The sequence below is a fragment of the Haematobia irritans genome, chromosome 2, assembly GCF_050003625.1.
Source record: "Haematobia irritans isolate KBUSLIRL chromosome 2, ASM5000362v1, whole genome shotgun sequence".
NCBI classification, from domain to species: Eukaryota; Metazoa; Arthropoda; class Insecta; order Diptera; family Muscidae; genus Haematobia; species Haematobia irritans.
The window spans coordinates 160,726,744-160,748,464 of record NC_134398.1 but is presented as its reverse complement, the minus strand read 5'-3'; the positions used below and the strand labels follow the sequence as shown (position 1 = coordinate 160,748,464).

Here is a 21,721-nt window from a genome sequence, read left to right as displayed (position 1 = left end):
AACCCCAATAAACACAAACTTTTAAAAACTGCTAAATTTCAACAATTTTTCAAACATTTTTGCAAAGGATTAGGGTAATATTCCAATTGAAATATTGTTGAAAAAACAGACATTACCCTCAACAGTGAAATTCCACACATTAGCAATAATTTTTCAAGTGCTATCCTTAAATTGAAATGCATCGTTACTCAATAATTTCTCAAACAATTTTCGATGCGAGTCAAATTAAAAATTTACATGTTGCAAATACTTTTCAACAAAAATTTGTATAAATGATATCCCACTTCGAATTGAAAGTCAAAGCCAAAATTCTATGCATATTGTATAATTTATTAATTTTCGTCGAAATAAAATATATAATAATACACTACACTACAATACTATATGAAAAATAATAATCTTATTACACATATCAAGAAATAAAAACAAAACATTAAATAACTAAACATTATTTTAAACACTTTTGCATAGATAATTCGATTTCCTTCCTGTTGTTATCATAAAACCTCATTAAAATTAATATGCGGTCAATTTTAATAGATTGCCAGCAGAAGGAATTCACAAAATATCCATTTTAAACTGATAATAGAATGTGAATTAAACTGTCGATGTGATACACATTTTCATCCAGAAGGTGTTGGTATGGAAAAGTATCAAGTCTTTAACAATTTTAATTGGTTGAACTTTTTCTTGTCGATAAGCCACTCATTTTCATCGCTCAGCTTCTTAATGTTTGCAAGAATGTAGTTTCCAAAGATTTTAGTTTTCTGCAAAGAGATTTAAGTTTAGTGACTTCTCTAAATTGTTGATTTAATTTTTCATATTGGCTTACCAATTATTATAAACTATTTGAAGCAGTTCCAGTTAATTGTCCAACATTTTTTCATCGGTCAGCTTTTTAATGTTTTCAAGAACGTAGAATCAATATTTTAGTTTTCGGCAAAGATATACATTTAGTGACATTCTTAAAGTTTTATTTCATTTTTTATTATCATTTTTTATTTTCACTTACATATAATTATAAACTATTTGAAGTAAATTCAGTTATTTTTTTTCTTGCATTTCAGGGTAGCGTTTTGTCAAAGTTTTCTCATACTATCTTCAACGCCTGTTTCAAGTCCAGTTGAATTTATGTTGAAAATTATATTTATTTATTTATTCTCTTGACGAATCCAAGCCGTAAGGCCATATACGGATTCCAAATCTACAAAAACATAGCAACAATTACAAATTATAAAAATTATGAGCTTGAAAACAAAAAAAAAAGGAAAATAAATAGTATTAATAACTGACTAACAGAATTTTAAACAAACAGATACACAATAATTAAAACAATTAACAACAAAAAATTATAAAAATTACGAAAAAAAATATTAAAATTACGAAAAAATATATAAAAAATATATTTTTAATTAATTATTAATTTAAAAAATTAAAAATAAGAAACAATAAAAAATAAAAATAAAACACATTAATATAAAACTACTCCGTATATTTATCCTCAAACTGAATACTTGTTGCATTTGAAAAACGCTCATCCATGTTTATTGGGTCGTCATTGCGGTTTTGTGAATTACTACAAATACTCCCTTCTCTGAGTTCTTTCACATGCACAGTCATTTCAATTTCACACGTTCCACAAACAGCTGTCAATGGTTATATTTTAATCCAAAGTTACGTGTGTAGCATTTCATCGAAATACAAATTTTCCGGTATTTAGAAAAATGGCTGGACTTATGAGACAATTTTTAAGACCCAATGCTATATATCGAGCTCCTGTTGTATTCACACAAACAACAAGATTCTTCTCAGCGGAAGGTAATGCACCACCACAGACATTCACAAAGGACGTTCTACAAAAATTGGTCAACACTAACAAAGTGGTAGTCTTCATGAAAGGCAATCCAGAAGCTCCACGCTGTGGTTTTAGCAATGCCGTTGTTCAGATCTTACGTATGCATGGAGTCCAATATGATGCACATGATGTATTGCAAAGTGATGAGTTAAGAGAGAGTAAGTTTGTTGATTTTTTTTATTTCAAAAGTCCAATTAATAATGTTACCTCAGTAGTAAAACAAATCAAATCGGCCAAATATTAAGGTGATGTATTTACAATTTGTAATAAAAATAATGTTTAAATGTTGGTTGCAATAGCACCAACACTTGCTATTTCGTTTATTTGGGCTTTCCATATTCAGGCATTGAATCATGGGGTAACCTTGTTATTTAGACCATTCCCATTTTCATTTTTCTACATTTTTTAAAGGCACGACAAACTAATTATTTTGAAAAAAACTTACCTTACAGAAATTAAAGAATTTTCCGACTGGCCCACGATACCTCAGGTTTTCATCAATGGTGAGTTTGTAGGTGGTTGCGATATTATGCTGCAAATGCACCAAAGCGGCGACTTAATAGAAGAATTGAAAAAAGTTGGTATTGAGTCAGAACTTTTAAAGGATGTCAAAGAAGATCCTAAGAAATAAACAACAAGAATGAATTTTTGTTTACTTAGCTATTAAAATTATTGAATGTTTTGATTTAATATCTATGCTTTATATTTAGAAATTTCTTTAAAATAAACTGTTGATTTTATTTTTTGAAATTGTATTATCTTAATGTAACAAATTTTATAACACCAAAAAAAAAAAAGAAAATCACTATAAATAAGCTAAGGGCTATCACAAAAGACTATTAATCTAAATTGAACTTTCTGGAATATCTCCAGATATAATCAAGGGAAATTAGTTACCGCTGGCAAGTTATTGGATGTTCTCTCAGAACTGGAATTGACTTAGGGACTAAGGAAATTATACAATTGTGGTATATACTTGACTGAGCGTGTCAAGCGTATAGTGGCCCATGCTTTGCTGATGTCTCAGATTAACTATTGTATCGAGGTGGTATCTTGTACGTTTCAATATAATAGGTCTAAGATTGCTCTGATACTGAACAGGGTAGTGCGTTATGTTTTTGAGTTGCGAATTTTTGAACATGTGACATAAGGTAATTGATTTTCTTGGTTCTTCATTTGAAACTTACGTTTTGTCACGGAGATTAATGTTTTTCCATAGGATGAAAAGAAAGGGTTTGTTACATGAACTTCTTCAGGGATTTGTTTTTTCCAGATCGGTGAGAAATCCACAGAAAATTTTACCACGAATAAATTGTTCTCTTTTGAGAGGGGGTTTATTGTTACTACTACTAGGGTTTGGAACAATCTTCCTGTAGCAGCAAGGGATTTTGGGCTTCCTGAGAATCAATTTAGGAACTTGCTACTGACTAGTTTGAATGAATATGTTTAATGTCGGCTGTTATTTACCAATGGTAGGTGCTAGTTTACTTTTAGTAATATTAGTTTTCTATGTGACTTTGGCCAAAGTCAGGATGGTGGAGTGGTAGGCATTGTAGGGTAATTTAAGTATTAATGATTAGTATTGATAACTTTACAATTACTATTAATGTATTACTATTTTTAAGAACAATACGATTTATTGGCCACGAAGGCTTACTTTATTGTTAAATAAAATGAAATGAAGGTTAAATCCACTCTGCTTTTTATATAAAGCGGGTATTCTAACCATTACACCAAGGTTGGTGTATGGTAAATATACGATGATAGTGTTAAGGGTTTTCGATATGAGAGGGAGAAGGTCGGATACTATCATTTGGGCTAGTATTAGTTATATGCCCGCTTTGCATGGATTCAATCACCAGCCGAATACCAAAAATTTGTTCAGCGTTGGATTATCCCTTCTCACTAGTAACATTTGTGAGTGTTTCAAAGCTTCTCTAAGTAATTCCCCGCAATGTGAAAATCAGTTCGAATTCGGCTATAAAAAGGAACTCGGGTAGCACTCATTCACACAAAGGACTAAGTAGTCTAATTGAACCTAAAAATAATGGACTGTCACTATACCTATTATAAACCTACAAGTTTAGGTTAGGTTGTAGAGGATGACATCAATTTTTGTGTTGAAATTGATGTCCACTTAGACCAGTATAGATTCATTGTGATTCCTCGATGCGATCTTTCCATCTTCTTCCTTCCGATGCGGTCCGCTTTGTCCCAGAGCTTCCTCCTGCTCGTTCTCTTTGAAAGAAATCTCAGAACAACCAACCAGAGGCTCTGATGAATGCAAGTATGTCCCTTAAGCTGCACTCCTGCAGATCAGTGAGAGCTTGAAAGAAAAAGGAGTCCAGTATCTTGTTTCTTCTAAAGGTGAGTATTAAGTTCGAGTTTAGCCGCTAAATTTCACTAAAGTGAAAAGTAAATCAGTAAAAAAAGCCGTAAAATTATACATATTTGTTGCATTATAACTTGATGGGGAATATACCAAAGCAAATTTTCATAAAGTTTATATTCCTTAAAATGGATTATTAAAGAAAAGTAATCGTGAAAAAATTACGATTTTAGCGGCTAAACTCGAACTTAATACCCACCTTAAAGGTGAGTATTAAGTTCGAGTTTAGCCGCTAAAATCGTCATTTTTTCACGATTACTTTTCTTTAATAATCCATTTTAAGGAACACAAACTTTGTGAAAATTTGCTTTGGGCTTTTCCCCATCAAGTTATAATAAAATTTGCAACAAATATGTATAATTTCATGCATTTTTCTTACTGATTTAGTTTTCACTTTAGCGATTTTAGCGGCTAAACTCGAACTTAATACTCACCTTTAGCCGCTAAATTTCACTAAAGTGAAAACTAAATCAGTAAATTTTATGGCTTTTTTTACATACATATTTTTTGCGTATAAAGGCCGGTATGCACCTCTAGCGAAATTTTCGGTAGCAAAAATTTATTTAAGTCTACAAAAAAAAAAAACAGGGCTGTGTACACAAATTTTAAACCAGATAATCGCTTTTAAAATTTGTTAATATATGTTCCAAATATTCCTCAAATAAATTGTTTATTATTTACAGACCTTTTAAAACTTTTACGCACACAATGATTGTAATAAATTAAATGTTTGCTGCCAAAATATGCTTTTGACAACCCTGTTATTTTCATTAAAGGTGCGTACCAGCTTACGAAATTGAACGCTACCGAAAATTTCGTTAGCATAAATAGCAATGCATTTCTTATGGGAATGAAATTTTTCGCTAGAGGTGCATACCGGCCTTAAAAGTGCATTGAATAAGCTTTCATATGATACCAAGTTTGTCTAGATTGGACAAACAAAAGAGATATATCAAGTGTTTATTGACCCTTTGGAGGGCTATATCTCAAGACCCGGGTACTTCCTCCGGCTATGGGTCACTTTGTTGGAATCAGCTCACCGAATGACACAACATATATTAATTTTAAGTAATTCGGTGAGGGGCCCATAAACTGCAGTTGCTCCTATAATTGCATCACTTTATTTTTCAATATGGGATGCCTTTAATTTTATTTGTAATTTAGTTTCTATCTCCATTTCTATTATTGTGTACTATCGTGTTTATAAAAAATAAATGGCTTGTACGGGGACTTTATTGATTCAGTGTTAAAGACAACAACTTTTCGCAAACTGACTGTCGCAGCTATTGTGTTCATACTAATACACAATCGATTTTCGTAATTTTTCTTATTAGAATCGATAGAATCGATTATTTTTTGCAGATAAAAAACTGGGAAATCGACCCTCAAATCAAAATCGTTTTCAATGTGTTATCCCTAAGTTTTGTCGTGGAATGTCAAATGGTGAAAAATTGTAATAAAATTAATAAATTTGCTGCTAACGTTATTAATTATAAACCCGATTAATAAAATTAAAATATTTTAGATCTATAAAAATTGATGTAAATTGTTATTTGCAATGAAATAAGTGGTGTGCTTGTGAATTGAGTGTTTAATAGGGGAAAACTAAAAGCAACAGCAAAAAAGATTGCAACACACATCAAGTGGTATCTCCATATTCCAATATATACATAGTAAAAATAGGAAACAGAATAAGTAAATAGAACGAATAATAAAAATAACCAATAGAAATAATTACACTACATATAGGCTTTCGGTAAAGCTTGTGCGGGAAAAAATATGAATCGATCCGATGGCTTAGTAAGACGTGCCGTACGTTTCCGAGAAAATGGTGCTGATTCTGGTAGTGCATCCGGAAATGCGAATACACCCGACGATAATGAAGAATTAAACGATAATAAAGATCAAGAGGATAACATCGATGATGGCGATTCTAAAGAGACACGTCTAACACTAATGGAAGAAGTGCTACTCTTGGGTCTCAAAGATAAAGAGGTTGGTATTGGTATTACAACACTTCGCAGAATAAATTTTCTCGCTAGGAATACACTACGAGAATTTGGCATTTACATAAAATGCCAGAAAAACGAGTTTTGTTGGTTATTTCAATACGATTATTTGTCAAGAGTCTCGGCCCCTACTTAACCCATTATCATCATCATATGGTTGTCATCATATTCAACCTCATCATGCCATTAACTTCCACATCATCTCTTTTTCATGTTTACGTTCATATTGTTTGTGTATAGTTTGGTACATATTCTCTTCTTCTCTGTTGCCTTTCCCTATTCTTTCTTTTTTTCAATGCGTTTTTGTTAAACAAATAATGAAATTTCTTTAAAGTATTTTATATTTTGATGACGTTGTTCATTGTTGTATTATTAACTCTTATCTGAAGTTGCCTCGCCTTCGAGAAAGGGGGTATGTAACGTAGGCAAAGGATATATAAACTCAACAGTTTTAGTGGCTTTATAATATCTTAGTCATATTGATACTGAAATTTGTGGCAATCATATATCTTAGCTTTATTTGAAAAATGGTTTTTTGTTCATTCGGCATATTAATAGTTACATTCAGGTGGTAATTGTGTAAATGGGTATGGTCTTGCAATTGCAATGATTCACATGAAATGCCTAAAATGTTATTCTTATGTCGTCAAAGCAAATATATTTATCAGGTAGTCCTTAATTGATTGTAATAATTTGCATTTGATCAATCTTTGTCTTAAGACTATGGGATTAAAACTGCGAACAAAGGCCATTTATTCAATACCATCAACCGTCTGAGGTACTCATTTCCTTTATCACTTAAATTCATTGGTCACGCTTATATCTTCAAGGAAACCTTTTTCAATTATTTTTCTATTTGATCTAAATTAACCTAAAAAATAATAAAAATATATAAAAAAAGGTCTATTCAAAAAATATTAGATCGACACAGGACCAAAAGATGAACCCAACCCATTTTTATCGAGGGCGGCTGACACTAAAATTTTACCTCCGGAGATAGCGGCTTGACGGCTGAGACGGTGTAAATAAGGCTACTCGACATCTGTCAATTATCCATTATAATATCAAATTTCAAACGTAATAATGATATCTCCCATATGCGTACTAGACAATATGGTAACTTGATGTCAGCCCGATGTAGAACTGAACTCACAAAACAGAGAATCGAATATGCTGGACCTCATGAATTTAATGAACTATCACAGACTCTTAGAGACACTGCTAGAATTTCTGTTTTTAAAACCCGATTGAAAAAGTATCTCTTTGAGATATAAATAAAAAAGTTAGTGGCCAGCTTCTCATTCTACGACTAATACTTTACTGGACGATAGATCATCTCCAGTTAAGTAGTATTGAAAAAACAGGAAAACCTAAAAAAGTTCCCAATTTGCTGAAAAAAGGGGTGGAGTATAATTTTCCAAAAAGTTATAAAGAGCCATTGTCCAAAAAGTTAAGAAATAAGAAAGGAGATTTTATGAGCTTAAAACAAGATTAGTTACTAAAGGTTGGAGCCAGAGTTAAGGTGTAGATTCTCATGAAACATTGTCTCCCTAAGGGAAGAAAACATGCAAGAATCAGATTGCTATTGACGTTGGCCGTAAAATATGGGATGCACATAAGAGAGAAGTTCACCACTGTGGTATCAGAATGGATTGAATAGTCTAAGTAAACCTGATATATCGTGCTGCCACCTAACCTAACAATGGGATGCATTTACATATATAACATCCTTTCACGCGATATTTCCAGAAATTTGTCAATTTGATTGCTACCATGGCATGGATTTCTTTGAGCTCGATCCTGCACGAAATTGTCGTGACTCACGCGTGAGTCGTGGGTCACGCTCATGGCAACGGCGTGAGTGTGCGTGATTAACAAACCAATATGTCGTGCGTGAGTGTGAGTCACAAAAATATTATCTTCGTGAGTGTGCGTGAGTAAAGATTTACGCTCACGAAAATAATCCCGCTCATCAACATAAAACGCTTAAGAGTTAAATTCATTTACAATTTTAATGACACCTGGGATGTTAAGAGTGTAATAAAGCTCTCGATTTTAATAATGATCATGTTTTCAGACACGTCGCAAAGGTAAAGTACTCAAAAAATTGTTCGTGAGTCACGACATTTTTCGTGAGTCACGATATTTTTCGTGAGTCACGGTATTTTTTCGTGAGTCACGACATTTTCGTGCGTGAGTACAAATTTTCTTTTTGTGAGTGTGCGTGAACGTGAGTCCTACCAAACAATATCGTGCGTGAGTGTGCGTGAGTAAGATTTTTCCGTCGTGAGTGTGCGTGAGCGTGAGTAAAATATTACTCACGTGCACATCCCTACTTTGTATTGCGTTGTTAATAAAACAATTATCGCGAAGCTCCATTTACTAGTGTGAAGTTGATAATACTTCGTGTTAGCTACCATATACATTCTATTACACAGGAAAAAATATCACCAAAATATTTCCAATTAAAAACTTGATTAAAGTTGAACAAAAAATTAATTAAAAAATTAGTTGATACAATTAACTTTTTAATCAAACTCGAAAGACTAAGTCAGTTAAAAAAGGTGGTTGCAAATTTTTAACATTTTTAATAAAAATGTATTTCAAACAATCAATCTTTTAATCAAACTAAAAACACAGCCTGTTAAGAAAGCAATTTGAAATAGTTACGTTTAATTAAATTTAATTAAAATAGTTAATGTTCAATTTAAAAGTTTATTGAGTTTTGCAATCAACATCAACAAAAATTTTAATTGAATCAATTAAAAAATTAATTGAAATTTGCTCAATTAAAATTGTGATTGATACTATAATTTTTGTGATTGACGACATTTAAATTAAAAAATTAATTCGATCAATTAATTTCGTGATTGAATCAGAAAAAACATGTTTTTTGTTAGAAAAAACGAAACATGAAATATTGGTCCGTTTGCACTCTGCTTAAATATTGGCCCTATGACATTTTTGTGCTGATGTTTCCCACATCTTAAAAATGTTTAAGCAAAATTCGAATAAATTTTTTTTATTATTTTTTCATAAATCAATTGAGAATTACAAGTGCTAAATAAATAAATAATATACTGTTTAATAAATGTTGACCTTTGTTTTGTTTTGACCATTGATCTCACGATATTTCGCCAAACGCAACTTGTCAATAATACATTTGTGGGACACTGAACTACCCACTACTTTGTAAGAAAAATATTTTATTTAACGATTTAGCTGTGCAAAATAGTTTTAGTTTTTTTTATATAAAAATTGTAATTTATTCTGTTCGAAGTTTTATCAACTAAAAAAATGTCATCAAATTTAATTTGTAGCTACCTATGACAAAAACCACCCTAACATACACATGAATATAAGTATTTATCTCTAATTAGAGCAAATGCTAACAAAAACGTTCATACGTTTTATTGATAACGTCGGTTAAGTTTAATACAAATTACCAGAGCATTGCCTCAGTTGAAAACTTTTTAAAAATGCCCTTCCGGTATAAATAATTATGGCATACTAATACAAAATTTGATAGATTTGTTGTAATACTAAAAAATAAGTCATTGGCTAGGAGATTCAGTCAGTAGATATGAAAAAGTGTATTTGAAAATGGAATAGCCGAAACTATGCTCAGTTGTTCACATTCACAACGTATTTCTAGATTAATTTTATAAAAATTGTTAGGGGTAGACTCTAATTATATTTATCGGATTGAGGACTAAAAATCTATTATTTTCATATAAATTTGGCCATAGTGGTCACATTCTTCTCGAGGAGCAGTGTCCCCAAAGTTTTGTAGGATCTGTGTTGGGACTCTCAAACACATTTTTTAGTATCCGGTTTTACCATCGGATAAGGACAAAAAGATCTATCTGGATGCCATCTTTTTCCATTTGGCCATAGTGGTCACATTCTCTCAAGGAGCAGTGCCTTTACTTTTTTGGCCATATATTGAAACTCCCAAACATATTTTGCAATATTCGTTTTTACCATCGGATATCGGACTAGAAGACCTCGGGGATACATCACTGCGAATCATAAGATTTTTCGCAAACGATTTTTATACTAATTGAAAGCTATCAGTGGCAGTGTATAGTTCGTTAAAAAATTTCTATCTCTTCCCGTTTGGATATATAAAATTTAATTTTTTGTATAAAAAATTTATTTTATACATATCTCCTTAAAAATGTCTCTAGCGAAATATACGTTAATTTGTGACCACCAAAAAAATCAAAATTCACATGTAAATCTTCAAAAAAATCTAAATTTGTATATGAAAAACTTGTTTTGGTCATATCTCTTTTAATGTGATTCCTAGAGTGGAAGGAAAGTTAATTAGTGACCACCCTAAAAAATCAAAATTCCTATAAAAAAACTCGAAAAATCAAATTCCAAATTTTTATATGAAAAACTTATTTTGACATATCTCCTTAAATATGCATTATAGAGCGAATATGTAGTTATTTCGTGACCACGTACAAAAAATAAAAAAAAATTTATAGAAACCCTCGAAAACTCTAAATTTTAACTCATTTTTCACATATAGATGGCGTTGAAATCTATACTTGTATTTTCCCTCAAATTATTCATGTTAACCATCAGTATCTGCCTACGAAACACATCACAACTTGTAAATTATAAGGCTGAAATTCTTACACGATCTAGAGATGTCATCAGATTGTATGTTTAAATCGCACTTCAGTCTTGTATTTTGCGTGAAAGCATGTTAATATGAAGAACATCGGGTAAATTTCTAATATCGCCCCCCATATATAAACCATTATCCTTTTGAATCTATAAGATTTTAGATAATTTATAATCCGACTTGATCAAAATTGTCTATCTGGCCTACATTTAGCCTACAAAATCTTGTGCCGACTTTAGACTACATTTTCGGCCATTAACTGGCCGATTTTTGTTTCACCAAACTCAATTAGAGTTTGAATTTGGGCAAAAATGGTACCTCGCTTGCAATAGACATGACTCCTTTGAAATACTAAAATGACATGGGTCTTATATATAGAGCGATTCGAGTAATATACACTTGATTAAATATTATCGATTAGACGTTGATTCATACTTCCAAGTGGTAAATATTGTTCTTCTTTAGTGGTTAGCAGTAGCCATTGATTTCTTCAAAATGAAAAGAAATATATGACCATTTCCGACTAAACCTATTATCATTTTTTAACTAAATAAATTTTCTTCATTCCTCTTATCACTCAATGTCGTAAGTTTTGATTAGCAAATCATGTAGATATTATTTATTTTCTCTTGAATGTCTGCAGAAAATAACCTGTATATTTTTTATTGTTAAGTTATCTTCTATTGCTGATTAAATACGTTATTGACTTTTCTTGTTTCTTTTTTGATTTTGCTTGTTATATTCTGCTACAAATAACAAATGTTCTATTCACTCGCGTTGCCGAGTATCGTTGAGTTGCTACATATTGTTCTGTACTGTCACTGTTATCGTTTTCAATTTACTAATTGATATCTAGTTATATACCGTGAATGCAAACATAATAAAAAATACAAAAACAAAATTCTAAGCCTATCTAAAAAAAAAAAAAAAAAAAAAAAAAAACAAGAAAAGGTTAGGCGGCAGCCCGATGTATCAGGCTCACTTAGACTATTCAGTCCATTGTGATACCACATTGGTGAACTTCCCTCTTATCACTGAGTACTGCCCGATTCCATGTTAAGCTCAATGACAAGGGACCTCTTTTTTATAGCCGAGTCCGGACGGCGTTCCACATTACAGTGAAACCACTTTGAGAGCTTTGAAACCCTCAGAAATGTCACCAGCATTACTGAGGTGGGATAATCCACCGCTGAAAAACTTTTTGGTGTTCGGTCGAAGCAGGAATCGAACCAACGACCTTGTGTATGCAAGGTGGGCATGCTAACCATTGCACCACGGTGGCTCCCTACTACTACTTCTACTACTACTACTTCTCGACCCAATATAGGACCAGATTTTTATTAGTCTGTGTTAATCCTTAAACACACAAGATGTCTTTAATTTTTTATTTGTTAATAAAATCCTTAATTATGGAGACTTATTAATAAAATAGGTGGATTACCACCTTTCAGTAATGATGGCAACATTTCTGAACATTTTTCCAATTAAAATCTTAATTGAGTTTTAAACAAGTATATACGGCCGTAAGTTCGGCCAGGCCGAATCTTGTGTATCCTCCACCATGAATTGCGTAGAAACTTCTACTAAATACTGTCATCCACAATCGAATTACTTGGGATGCGGTAAAACTTCCCGATGGCGAGCTATCTTAAAACTTCTTAACACCGTCTTCTAAATTGTAAGTTAGTCCATACGGGATATATATTAAACAATACGTATATAATTCAGTTTGACAACATTTTCTATAGAAATAAAAATTTGACAATTTTTTCTATAAAATTAAAAATTTGACGAAATTTTCTATAGAAATAAGAATTTGACAAAATTTTCTATAGAAATAAAAATTTGACAAAATTTTCTATAGAAATAAAAATTTGACAAAATTTTCTATAGAAATAAATATTTGACAAAATTTTCTATAAAAATAAAATTTTTACCAAACTTTCTATAGAAATAAAAATTTGACAATATTTTCTATAAAAATAAAATTTTGACAAAATTTTCTATAGAAATAAAATGTTAACAAAATTTTCTATAGAAATAAAATTTTGACAAAATTTTGTATAAAAAAAAATTGACAAAATTTTCTATAGAAATAAAATGTTAACAAAATTTTCTATAGAAATAAAATTTTGACAAAATTTTGTATAAAAAAAATTGACAAAATTTTTTATAGAAAAAAATTTGACAAAATTTTCTATTAAAATTAAAATTTTGACAAAATTTTCTATCGAAATAAAGTTTTGAGAAGATTTTCTATAGATATAAAATTTCAAGAAAATTTTCTGTAGATATAAAATGTTGACAACATTTTCTATAAAAATAAAATTTTGACAAATTTTTCTACAGTAATAAAATTTGACAAAATTTTCTATAGAAATAAAAATTTATAATGAAATGATTAATCAAGCTCGAGGTCTGTGTGTTTTCATTTGTTTTTATTTAATTGTCGATATTTCGCCTTTATTATTAAGCTGTAAGACATTTGACGATATGGACAAATAACACAAACAAAACTTAAAGTTTATTTATCAACCTGTTTGTTTCGTTCTTAGTTTGTTTTGTCACTCAATAAATTTAAAATTTTGAGAAAATTTTCTATTGAAATAAAATTTTGAGAAAATTTTCTATAAAAATAAAATGATGGCAACATTTCTGAACATTTTTCCAATTAAAATCTTAATTGAGTTTTAAACAAGTATATACGGCCGTAAGTTCGGCCAGGCCGAATCTTGTGTATCCTCCACCATGAATTGCGTAGAAACTACTAAATACTGTCATCCACAATCGAATTACTCGGGATGCGGTAACACTTCCCGATGGCGAGCTATCTTAAAACTTCTTAACACCGTCTTCTAAATTGTAAGTTAGTCCATACGGGATATATATTAAACAATACGTATATAATTCAGTTTGACAACATTTTCTATAGAAATAAAAATTTGACAATTTTTTCTATAAAATTAAAAATTTGACAAAATTTTCTATAGAAATAAAAATTTGACCAAATTTTCTATAGAAATAAAAATTTGACAAAATTTTCTATAGAAATAAATATTTGACAAAATTTTCTATAAAAATAAAATTTTGACCAAACTTTCTATAGAAATAAAAATTTGACAATATTTTCTATAAAAATAAAATTTTGACAAAATTTTCTATAGAAATAAAATGTTAACAAAATTTTCTATAGAAATAAAATTTTGACAAAATTTTGTATAAAAAAAAATTGACAAAATTTTCTATAGAAATAAAATGTTAACAAAATTTTCTATAGAAATAAAATTTTGACAAAATTTTGTATAAAAAAAAATTGACAAAATTTTTTATAGAAAAAAATTTGACAACATTTTCTATAAAACTAAAATTTTGACAAAATTTTTTATCGAAATAAAGTTTTGAGAAGATTTTCTATAGATATATTTTATATCAAGAAAATTTTCTGTAGATATAGAATGTTGACAACATTTTCTATAAAAATAAAATTTTGACAAATTTTTCTACAGAAATAAAATTTGACAAAATTTTCTATAGAAATAAAAATTTATAATGAAATGATTAATCAAGCTAGAGGTCTGTGTGTTTTCATTTGTTTTTATTTAATTGCCGATATTTCGCCTTTATTATTAATCTGTAAGACATTTGACGATATGGACAAATAACACAAACAAAACTTAAAGTTGTTTGTTTCGTTCTTAGTTTGTTTTGTCACTCAATAAATTTAAAATTTTGAGAAAATTTTCTAGAGAAATAAAATTTTGAGAAAATTTTCTATTGAAATAAAATTTTGACCCAATTTTCTATAGAAATAAAATTTTGACAAAATTTTTTTATAGAAATAAAATTTTGACAAAATTTTCTACAGAAATAGAATTTTGACAAAATTTTCTATAGAAATAAAATTTTGACAAAATTTTCTATAGAAATAAAATTTTGACAAAATTTTCTATAGAAATAAAATTTTGACAAAATTTTCTATAGAAATAAAATTTTGACAAAATTTTCTATAGAAATAAAATTTTGACAAAATTTTCTATAGAAATAAAATTTTGACAAAATTTTCTATAGAAAAAAAATTTTGACAAAATTTTCTATAGAAAAAAAATTTGACAAAATTTTTTATAGAAATAAAATTTTGAAAAAATTTTCTATAGAAATAAAATTCTGAAAAAATACAATTAGATAAAATTTTCTATAGTGATAAAATGTTGACAACATTTTCTATAGAAATAAAATTTTGGTAGATTATTTTTGGCGATATGGATCAATTTTTGTGTGATTGGCGATCGGCTATATATAATTATAGACCGATATAGACCAATTTTTGCATGACTCGGCCATATACTAGCGCAACCGAATCGGATGAATTTTGCTCCTCCAAGAGGTTCGGGAGGTCAAATCTGGGGATAGGTTTATATGGGGGCTATATATAATTATGGACCGATATAGACCAATTTTCGCACGGTTGTTAGAGACCATATACTAACACCACGTACCGAATTTGAACCGGATCGGATGAAATTCAATTGGACCAACTATTTTAATTGTGGTGTCAATTAATTTCGTGATTGAATCAGAAAAAAACATTTGTTTGTGTGCTGTTCGGACTCGGCTATAAAAAGGAGAGTTCCCTTGTCATTGAGCTAAGCATAGAATCGGGCAGCGTTCAGTAATAAGAGAGAAGTTCAGCATTGTGGTATCACAATGGACTGAATATAGATATAAAGATAAATTGTAAATGTTACATATAGAGACAACAATCAGGTCTTTTTTGCCAGCGCCCCCAATGGGTTAATTGCACTTTGGTCAGGTGGCATTTATTAATTATATAATTTATTATTATTACAACTTTTTATGGGAAATATTGAAGTGTTTGCAAATGTAAATTATTTCAAGGCTATGCTATTAGCGAAATCGACAATTACGTATCTTTTATATTCTATTATTTCTATTTTATCACACCCAATACTTAAGACTATAATGTAATATCCTAATAATGTATAACTATGTTACGGGTCCTTTTAGTAGTATCGAAAATTAAAAAATTTAAAAAAAAGTGAAATAAAATTATGAATTACAAAAAAAGATGACATTATACATAATGTAACCTAACCTTTGCAAGGACTATAGCTTTTTCGACTGGGGTTGTAAGCTTGTATGGCTGGTCGTAAAGCTCCCAAGATCTATTTACATTAGCTTTGGAAAGATTAAATTATTAATAAAGAATAAAAAAGAATTATTTACAACACCTGAGCTGTAATCATGGTATTAAAAGATAGCAATTGTAGAGTACTGTAACTGGGAGTAGTCGATGTGTCCGAAACCATCCCAGAAATGTACACTTATAGAAAAAAGTCTGCTAAAAACAGCAGTCGATGTCTGCTGTCATATCTTTGTACTTCAGGTTCTAACGAACAACAAAGAATAAAATTTCTAGGTTATAAATTTTTCACCAAAGCATATTTAAGAACCAAAAGTAGTTTTTGCTATATTTTTTCAATGTAATATACTTACAAGGTCTTAAATACGATCAGCAAACATTTTGTTTGTTGTTATGCCTCAATTAGATAAATATTCAGATTTTTTGGTCAAATACTAAAGATATTCATAAAATATTGTTTTAATTGTGTTACGATAGCCCCTATTTGATTGACATTTTTATTTGTTTCAGCCAGCTAAAACATGCTTTAGTGTAATCGAACTAAAAAATAGCAGATAATGTTTGCTATTTCAGCAAACAGTGACTGCTTTAATTTGTTGCTGTTTTAGCAAACTTTTCTGCTGTCCCTACTAACAAATTTCTTTGGGTGTAGCTTTTCTAATTTCTATTTTCATCTTACTAAAGTGCAATTAACCCATTACACGCCAAGTCCATTTAAAATTAAAACAAAATGTTAAATTAATTTATATATTTACACTTAAAAAATAAATAAAAAACATAAAAAACAAAAAGAAACGCTGCCTAATTTCATTTATAAACAAAGTTCTGCGATATTAAATGTTGCCAATTTTCTGTATTCAAGCGAGTACAATGGCATGATATGGGTTAACCCTTTACATCCCCGGCAATAAAGACTTGGTTGGTGTCTCGGCTACATAAATTTATAATTTATTTTAACGTTCTTGTTTGTAGTTAAACTACCTGTATGGTAATGATTATGTGGGTCAAATAAATTGATTTCAATTGGTAATGTTGCCAAAATGTTTGCTTCATAACGATTTATTAAATAAATTCATATTTGTAGATACTACGAATTGTTAAATATAACTAAAATTCCTATAAATAAAACGGTTTTTGTTTTTCAATTTTAGGGTTACACATCGTTCTGGAATGATTGCATATCGAGTGGCCTTCGTGGCTGCATACTCATTGAACTGGGCATCCGAGGTCGTATAATGATGGAAAAATCTGGTATGCGCAGACGTGGACTATGTTCAAGGTAAATTAAAAAAATGAAAACAAAAAATAATAAATAAACAAAACTTTTACAATTACATTGAATATTAAACATAATATATGTGCATTTATAAACAAATTTTAGAAAAGTCATATTGAAATCGGATCAACCAACTGGCGATGTTCTATTAGATGAAGCCTTGAAGCACATAAAAGAAACAAATCCACCAGAAACAGTTCAAAGTTGGATTGAATATTTAAGTGGTAAAATTATAATTCTATACTAAGCAAGTTCAAAGTTTCGATATTAAATGTGTGTGCGTTTTTTTAACTTTTGTTAAAGGTGAAACCTGGAATCCATTAAAATTACGCTATCAATTGAAAAATGTTAGAGAGCGTTTGGCCAAAAATTTGGTCGAAAAAGGAGTATTAACAACGGAAAAACAAAATTTTCTACTCTTCGATATGACAACACATCCACTCAGTGATAATGTGGTAAAATGCCGATTAGTGAGAAAGGTAAGTTCTTAAATTTCAGGGAAATCGAAGAAATATTGGTCAATAGTTCTTACCGGTAGGTTGAGGTATAAACGCTTTATAAAAAATATAAATCGAGTAAACCCCTATTTGGGAGATCTCTTTATGGGTCAAGCTAATTTTAAAAATTGATTTGATTAATTTGGGTTTAAGAAAATATAACTGAAAGTACCAGATTGGGTATCGGCTATAAAAAGGAGGTCTCTTGTCATTGAGCTAAACATAGAAACCTGTACCACTCTTTGATAGAGAGAAATTCACCACCTGTGGCATCACAATGGTCTGGCTACCAGTATATCTTTTCTAACCTACACACAGATATTCCTGAATCCGATTCAAAAAGTCGACTTCCAACTTTTTAAGAATTTAATTATTGAAGAATTTAAAAATTTGCTTACCTGATGAATTAATTTCTTAATGGATTCTATTAAATAATTAATTGATATTTTTGCAAAACAAATTAAAGTTTTGATTGATTCTGTCAAATTATTAATTGAATTTTGGAAATTCGATTTATTAGTAATTAAAATGTTGACTCGATTTTATAAATTTCACGGTATCAATTAAAAATTTGATTAGATTAATTTCGTGATAAAATCCATCAAAGAGAATTGTTTTCGGAGCTTTTGAGGACTAGTAAAATTAAAAAAAGTACAATTTGTTCTTCGCTAGACCCTGAAGTACAAAAATTTAACAGCAGACACCAACTGCTGTTTTTTAGAAGACTTTTTTTCCTTCGCGAGGGTATAATGATAATTCTTTAAAAAATTTAAACAGAATTAATTACTCAAAATAAATATGGGTGTAATTCAAAATTTATTTTGCTTTCAATTATCACTGTACATTAGAGTGAGACAACCTTTATTTTGTAAATTTATTGACCATTTTCTCTTATCAAACCTACTTTGTTTTCCTCCTTAGATTCAAGATTCAGTTTTGTCGAAATGGGTTAATGATGCGCAACGCATGGACAAGCGTATGCTGGCTCTTATATTTTTGGCCCATGCTAGCGATGTTATCGAAAATGCCTTTGCCCCTCTCAGTGATGATGACTATGAGGTGGCCATGAAACGTGTTAGAGAATTATTGGACTTAGATTTCGAAACTGAAGCGGCAAAACCGAATGCCAATGAAATTCTTTGGGCAGTTTTTATGGCTTTTACGAAATAAAATCAAATTCTTTTCTAACTAAGTAACATATTTTTCCATTTTGTTTTCTCTTATAATTTACGTTTTTAATTAGTAAATTAAAATAATATATACATACATATACATATAAAACAAACATATACACTAATATATATATCTAAAAAAAATTAAAAACAAAAAAATCGCAACAATGCCACTTGTGTAAAAGCTCTACAAAAATCCTGTTTTTTGTGTCTTATATTTTTTATTTTGTTTTTTATCCAAATAAAACACACTCTCAGTTCTTCAAGATTTTAAAAATATGTGCATAATAAGTAGTTGAGAAGAAAATGAAACCATTAAAAAAAAAGTAATACAAAAACAAAACAAAGTTTTATATAGTTTTTGATAGTAAGCAAAATCAAGAAACCAACAAAAAAAAAACAAAATAAATAAATAAATTGATATAAACACAAATATAATTAAAAGGCAAACATTTTATTAAGTAAAAAGAAATCAATATGTATTATTATTTCTCTTTTTTTAAGTATACAGTAATTGTTTAAATCAATGAGAAACAAAGTAATAATAGTTACAAGAAAATGATATTCAAATGAAAACCGAATAACAGTTACGAGGAATTTTATTTCTAAATTAATGAAACGAAATCATATATTCAATATTAAATAAAATATAACGCTTTCACCAGTACCGAATGGAACTTATAAACTGTTACAAAATAAAAGTTCTGAACCAACAAACAAAATTATGTTATGGTGAAAATAAAGCATTAATTCTTTTTCACATCGTCCATATATCAATGTAAGGTAATAATAAAAAAAAAACTTTTGTTTTCTTTTAATACAAAACAAATTTTATTTAAGGCAAAAGATTTTTTTAATTCCTCTCCCCCTAAAAAAATTTGTTTTCTTGTAGTAGAGGAATGATAACTTTATTGTAAAATTTCTTATGCTTCAAATAAATTTGTTTTATGCTATAAGAAGATAAACGTTGGTGATCTGGCTCGATCTGGTGTAATTTATTCCACAGCAAAAACATATTTTCCATTTACTGAATTTTTTACACTACTGTGATAAAAAAAATTAAAATTTTTCAATACTAAACGATGTTATAAGACATACATAAAACTTTGAATTGCTGCAAAAAAACGAAATTCTATGTACATAAATATTTTTGAATTTGTACAAAAATTCAAGAAGATATTAAAATTTCTATTTCTTATAAATTCTGTGTAATCAAAATAGATGTTCCATTTAATGATAACTATGGTTTGCGCCTAATAATGTTTTATTCAACAAATCAATGAGGTGATGAAATAAAAGGCCGGGGATGGCTTCAAAGGAGATGTGAAAGTAAACACATGTTATTATCAAAATTTGTAAAACCTGCTTTTTAGAATTGGAAAATAATGCCATCAAGGACTAAAATTATAACTATTTTATGTAATCATCTGTGTAATCTTTTTTTCGCCAAACAAACACAAAAGTTTGTTTATGATTTATCGCTCGATATACAGTAATCCCTCGATTTACGTCGTGATTGGTTCCGGAATTTGACGACGTTAATCGAAACGACGTAAACCGAATTAAAAATTGCTCATACTTATTCCTAAGTCCATTTATGTATGTATGTGTGTGTACATAATAAAAAATCTTCAAAAATAAAGGCAATTCAGTAAGAATTTCAGAAAAAAAATGTTTCGATGTCATCATCGTTGATACTTATTGTACTTATGGAAGGCGTTTTTTATAATGTGGGCAAAAAAGTCGACGACGTAAATCGAATGGCGTCGTAAATCGAAGTTTGAAGGAACAAAAAATTTAACGACGTAAATCGAAACAACGTAAACCGAGACGACGTAAATCGAGGGATTACTGTATATGTATTAGAAGTTTATAAACTTCTATAGGAAAATTAGAGTCATTTTTACAACTTTTCGACTAAACAGTGGCGATTTTACAAGGAAAATGTTGGTATTTTGACCATTTTTGTCGAAATCAGAAAAACATATATATGGGAGCTATATCTAAATCTGGACCGATTTCAACCAAATTTGGCACGCATAGCTATAATGCTAATTCTACTCCCTGTGCAAATTTCAACTAAATCGGAGCAAAAAATTGGCCTCTGTGGTCATATGAGTGTAAATCGGGCGAAAGCTATATATTGGAGCTATATCTAAATCTGAACCGATTTCAACCAATTTGGCACGCATAGCTATAATGCTAATTCAACTCCCTGTGCAAAATTTCAACCAAATTGGGGTAAAACTCTGGCTTCTGGGACCGTATTAGTCTATATCGGGCGAAAGATTATATGGGTGCTATATCTAAATCTGAACCGATTTCAATTAAAATTTGGCACACTTGACTATAGTACTAATTGTTCTTCTTATGCAAAATTTTAAGCAAATTAAGCTAAAACTCTGGCTTCTGGGGCCATATAAGACCATATCGGGCGAAATATATATATATATATATATATATATATATATATATATATATATATATATATATTTATATATATATATAATATATATATATATATATATATATATATATATTTATATATATATATATATATATATATATATATATATATATATATATATATATATATATATATATATATATATATATATATATATATATATAATATATATATATATATATATATATATATATATATATATATATATATATATATATATATATATATATATATATATATATATATATATATATAT

At 29.3% G+C, this 21,721-nt stretch overlaps 2 protein-coding genes and 1 long non-coding RNA gene across 4 annotated transcripts; 2 read left to right on the top strand and 1 right to left on the bottom strand.

Annotated features, from left to right (window-relative positions):
* Positions 1 to 309: 309 nt before the first annotated feature.
* LOC142224303 (uncharacterized) lies at positions 310 to 1,253 on the bottom strand. The gene is made up of 2 exons (XR_012719113.1): positions 833 to 1,253; positions 310 to 767 (listed from the first exon to the last, which is right to left on the bottom strand). It is a non-coding gene; the product is annotated as an uncharacterized LOC142224303 (long non-coding RNA).
* Positions 1,254 to 1,623: 370 nt separating this feature from the next.
* On the top strand, positions 1,624 to 2,605 carry Grx5 (Glutaredoxin 5). Its single transcript, XM_075296746.1, has 2 exons — positions 1,624 to 2,013; positions 2,308 to 2,605. Exons 1-2 carry the CDS (start codon positions 1,725 to 1,727, stop codon positions 2,484 to 2,486), a joined length of 468 nt encoding a protein of 155 aa, XP_075152861.1. The 5' UTR covers positions 1,624 to 1,724; the 3' UTR covers positions 2,487 to 2,605.
* A 3,045-nt stretch (positions 2,606 to 5,650) lies between these two features.
* sau (Golgi phosphoprotein 3 homolog sauron) lies at positions 5,651 to 20,238 on the top strand. 2 transcript variants are annotated; one of them, XM_075296745.1, is made up of 6 exons: positions 5,651 to 5,939; positions 5,994 to 6,239; positions 17,205 to 17,332; positions 17,435 to 17,553; positions 17,633 to 17,808; positions 18,748 to 20,238. In XM_075296745.1, the coding sequence occupies exons 2-6, from the start codon at positions 6,024 to 6,026 to the stop codon at positions 18,994 to 18,996; spliced, it is 888 nt and encodes a 295-aa protein (XP_075152860.1). In that variant the 5' UTR covers positions 5,651 to 5,939; positions 5,994 to 6,023; the 3' UTR covers positions 18,997 to 20,238. The 2 variants fall into 2 exon arrangements, with proteins under 2 accessions (XP_075152860.1, XP_075152859.1); XM_075296744.1 differs by having other exon boundaries at positions 5,651 to 6,239.
* Positions 20,239 to 21,721: the final 1,483 nt, after the last annotated feature.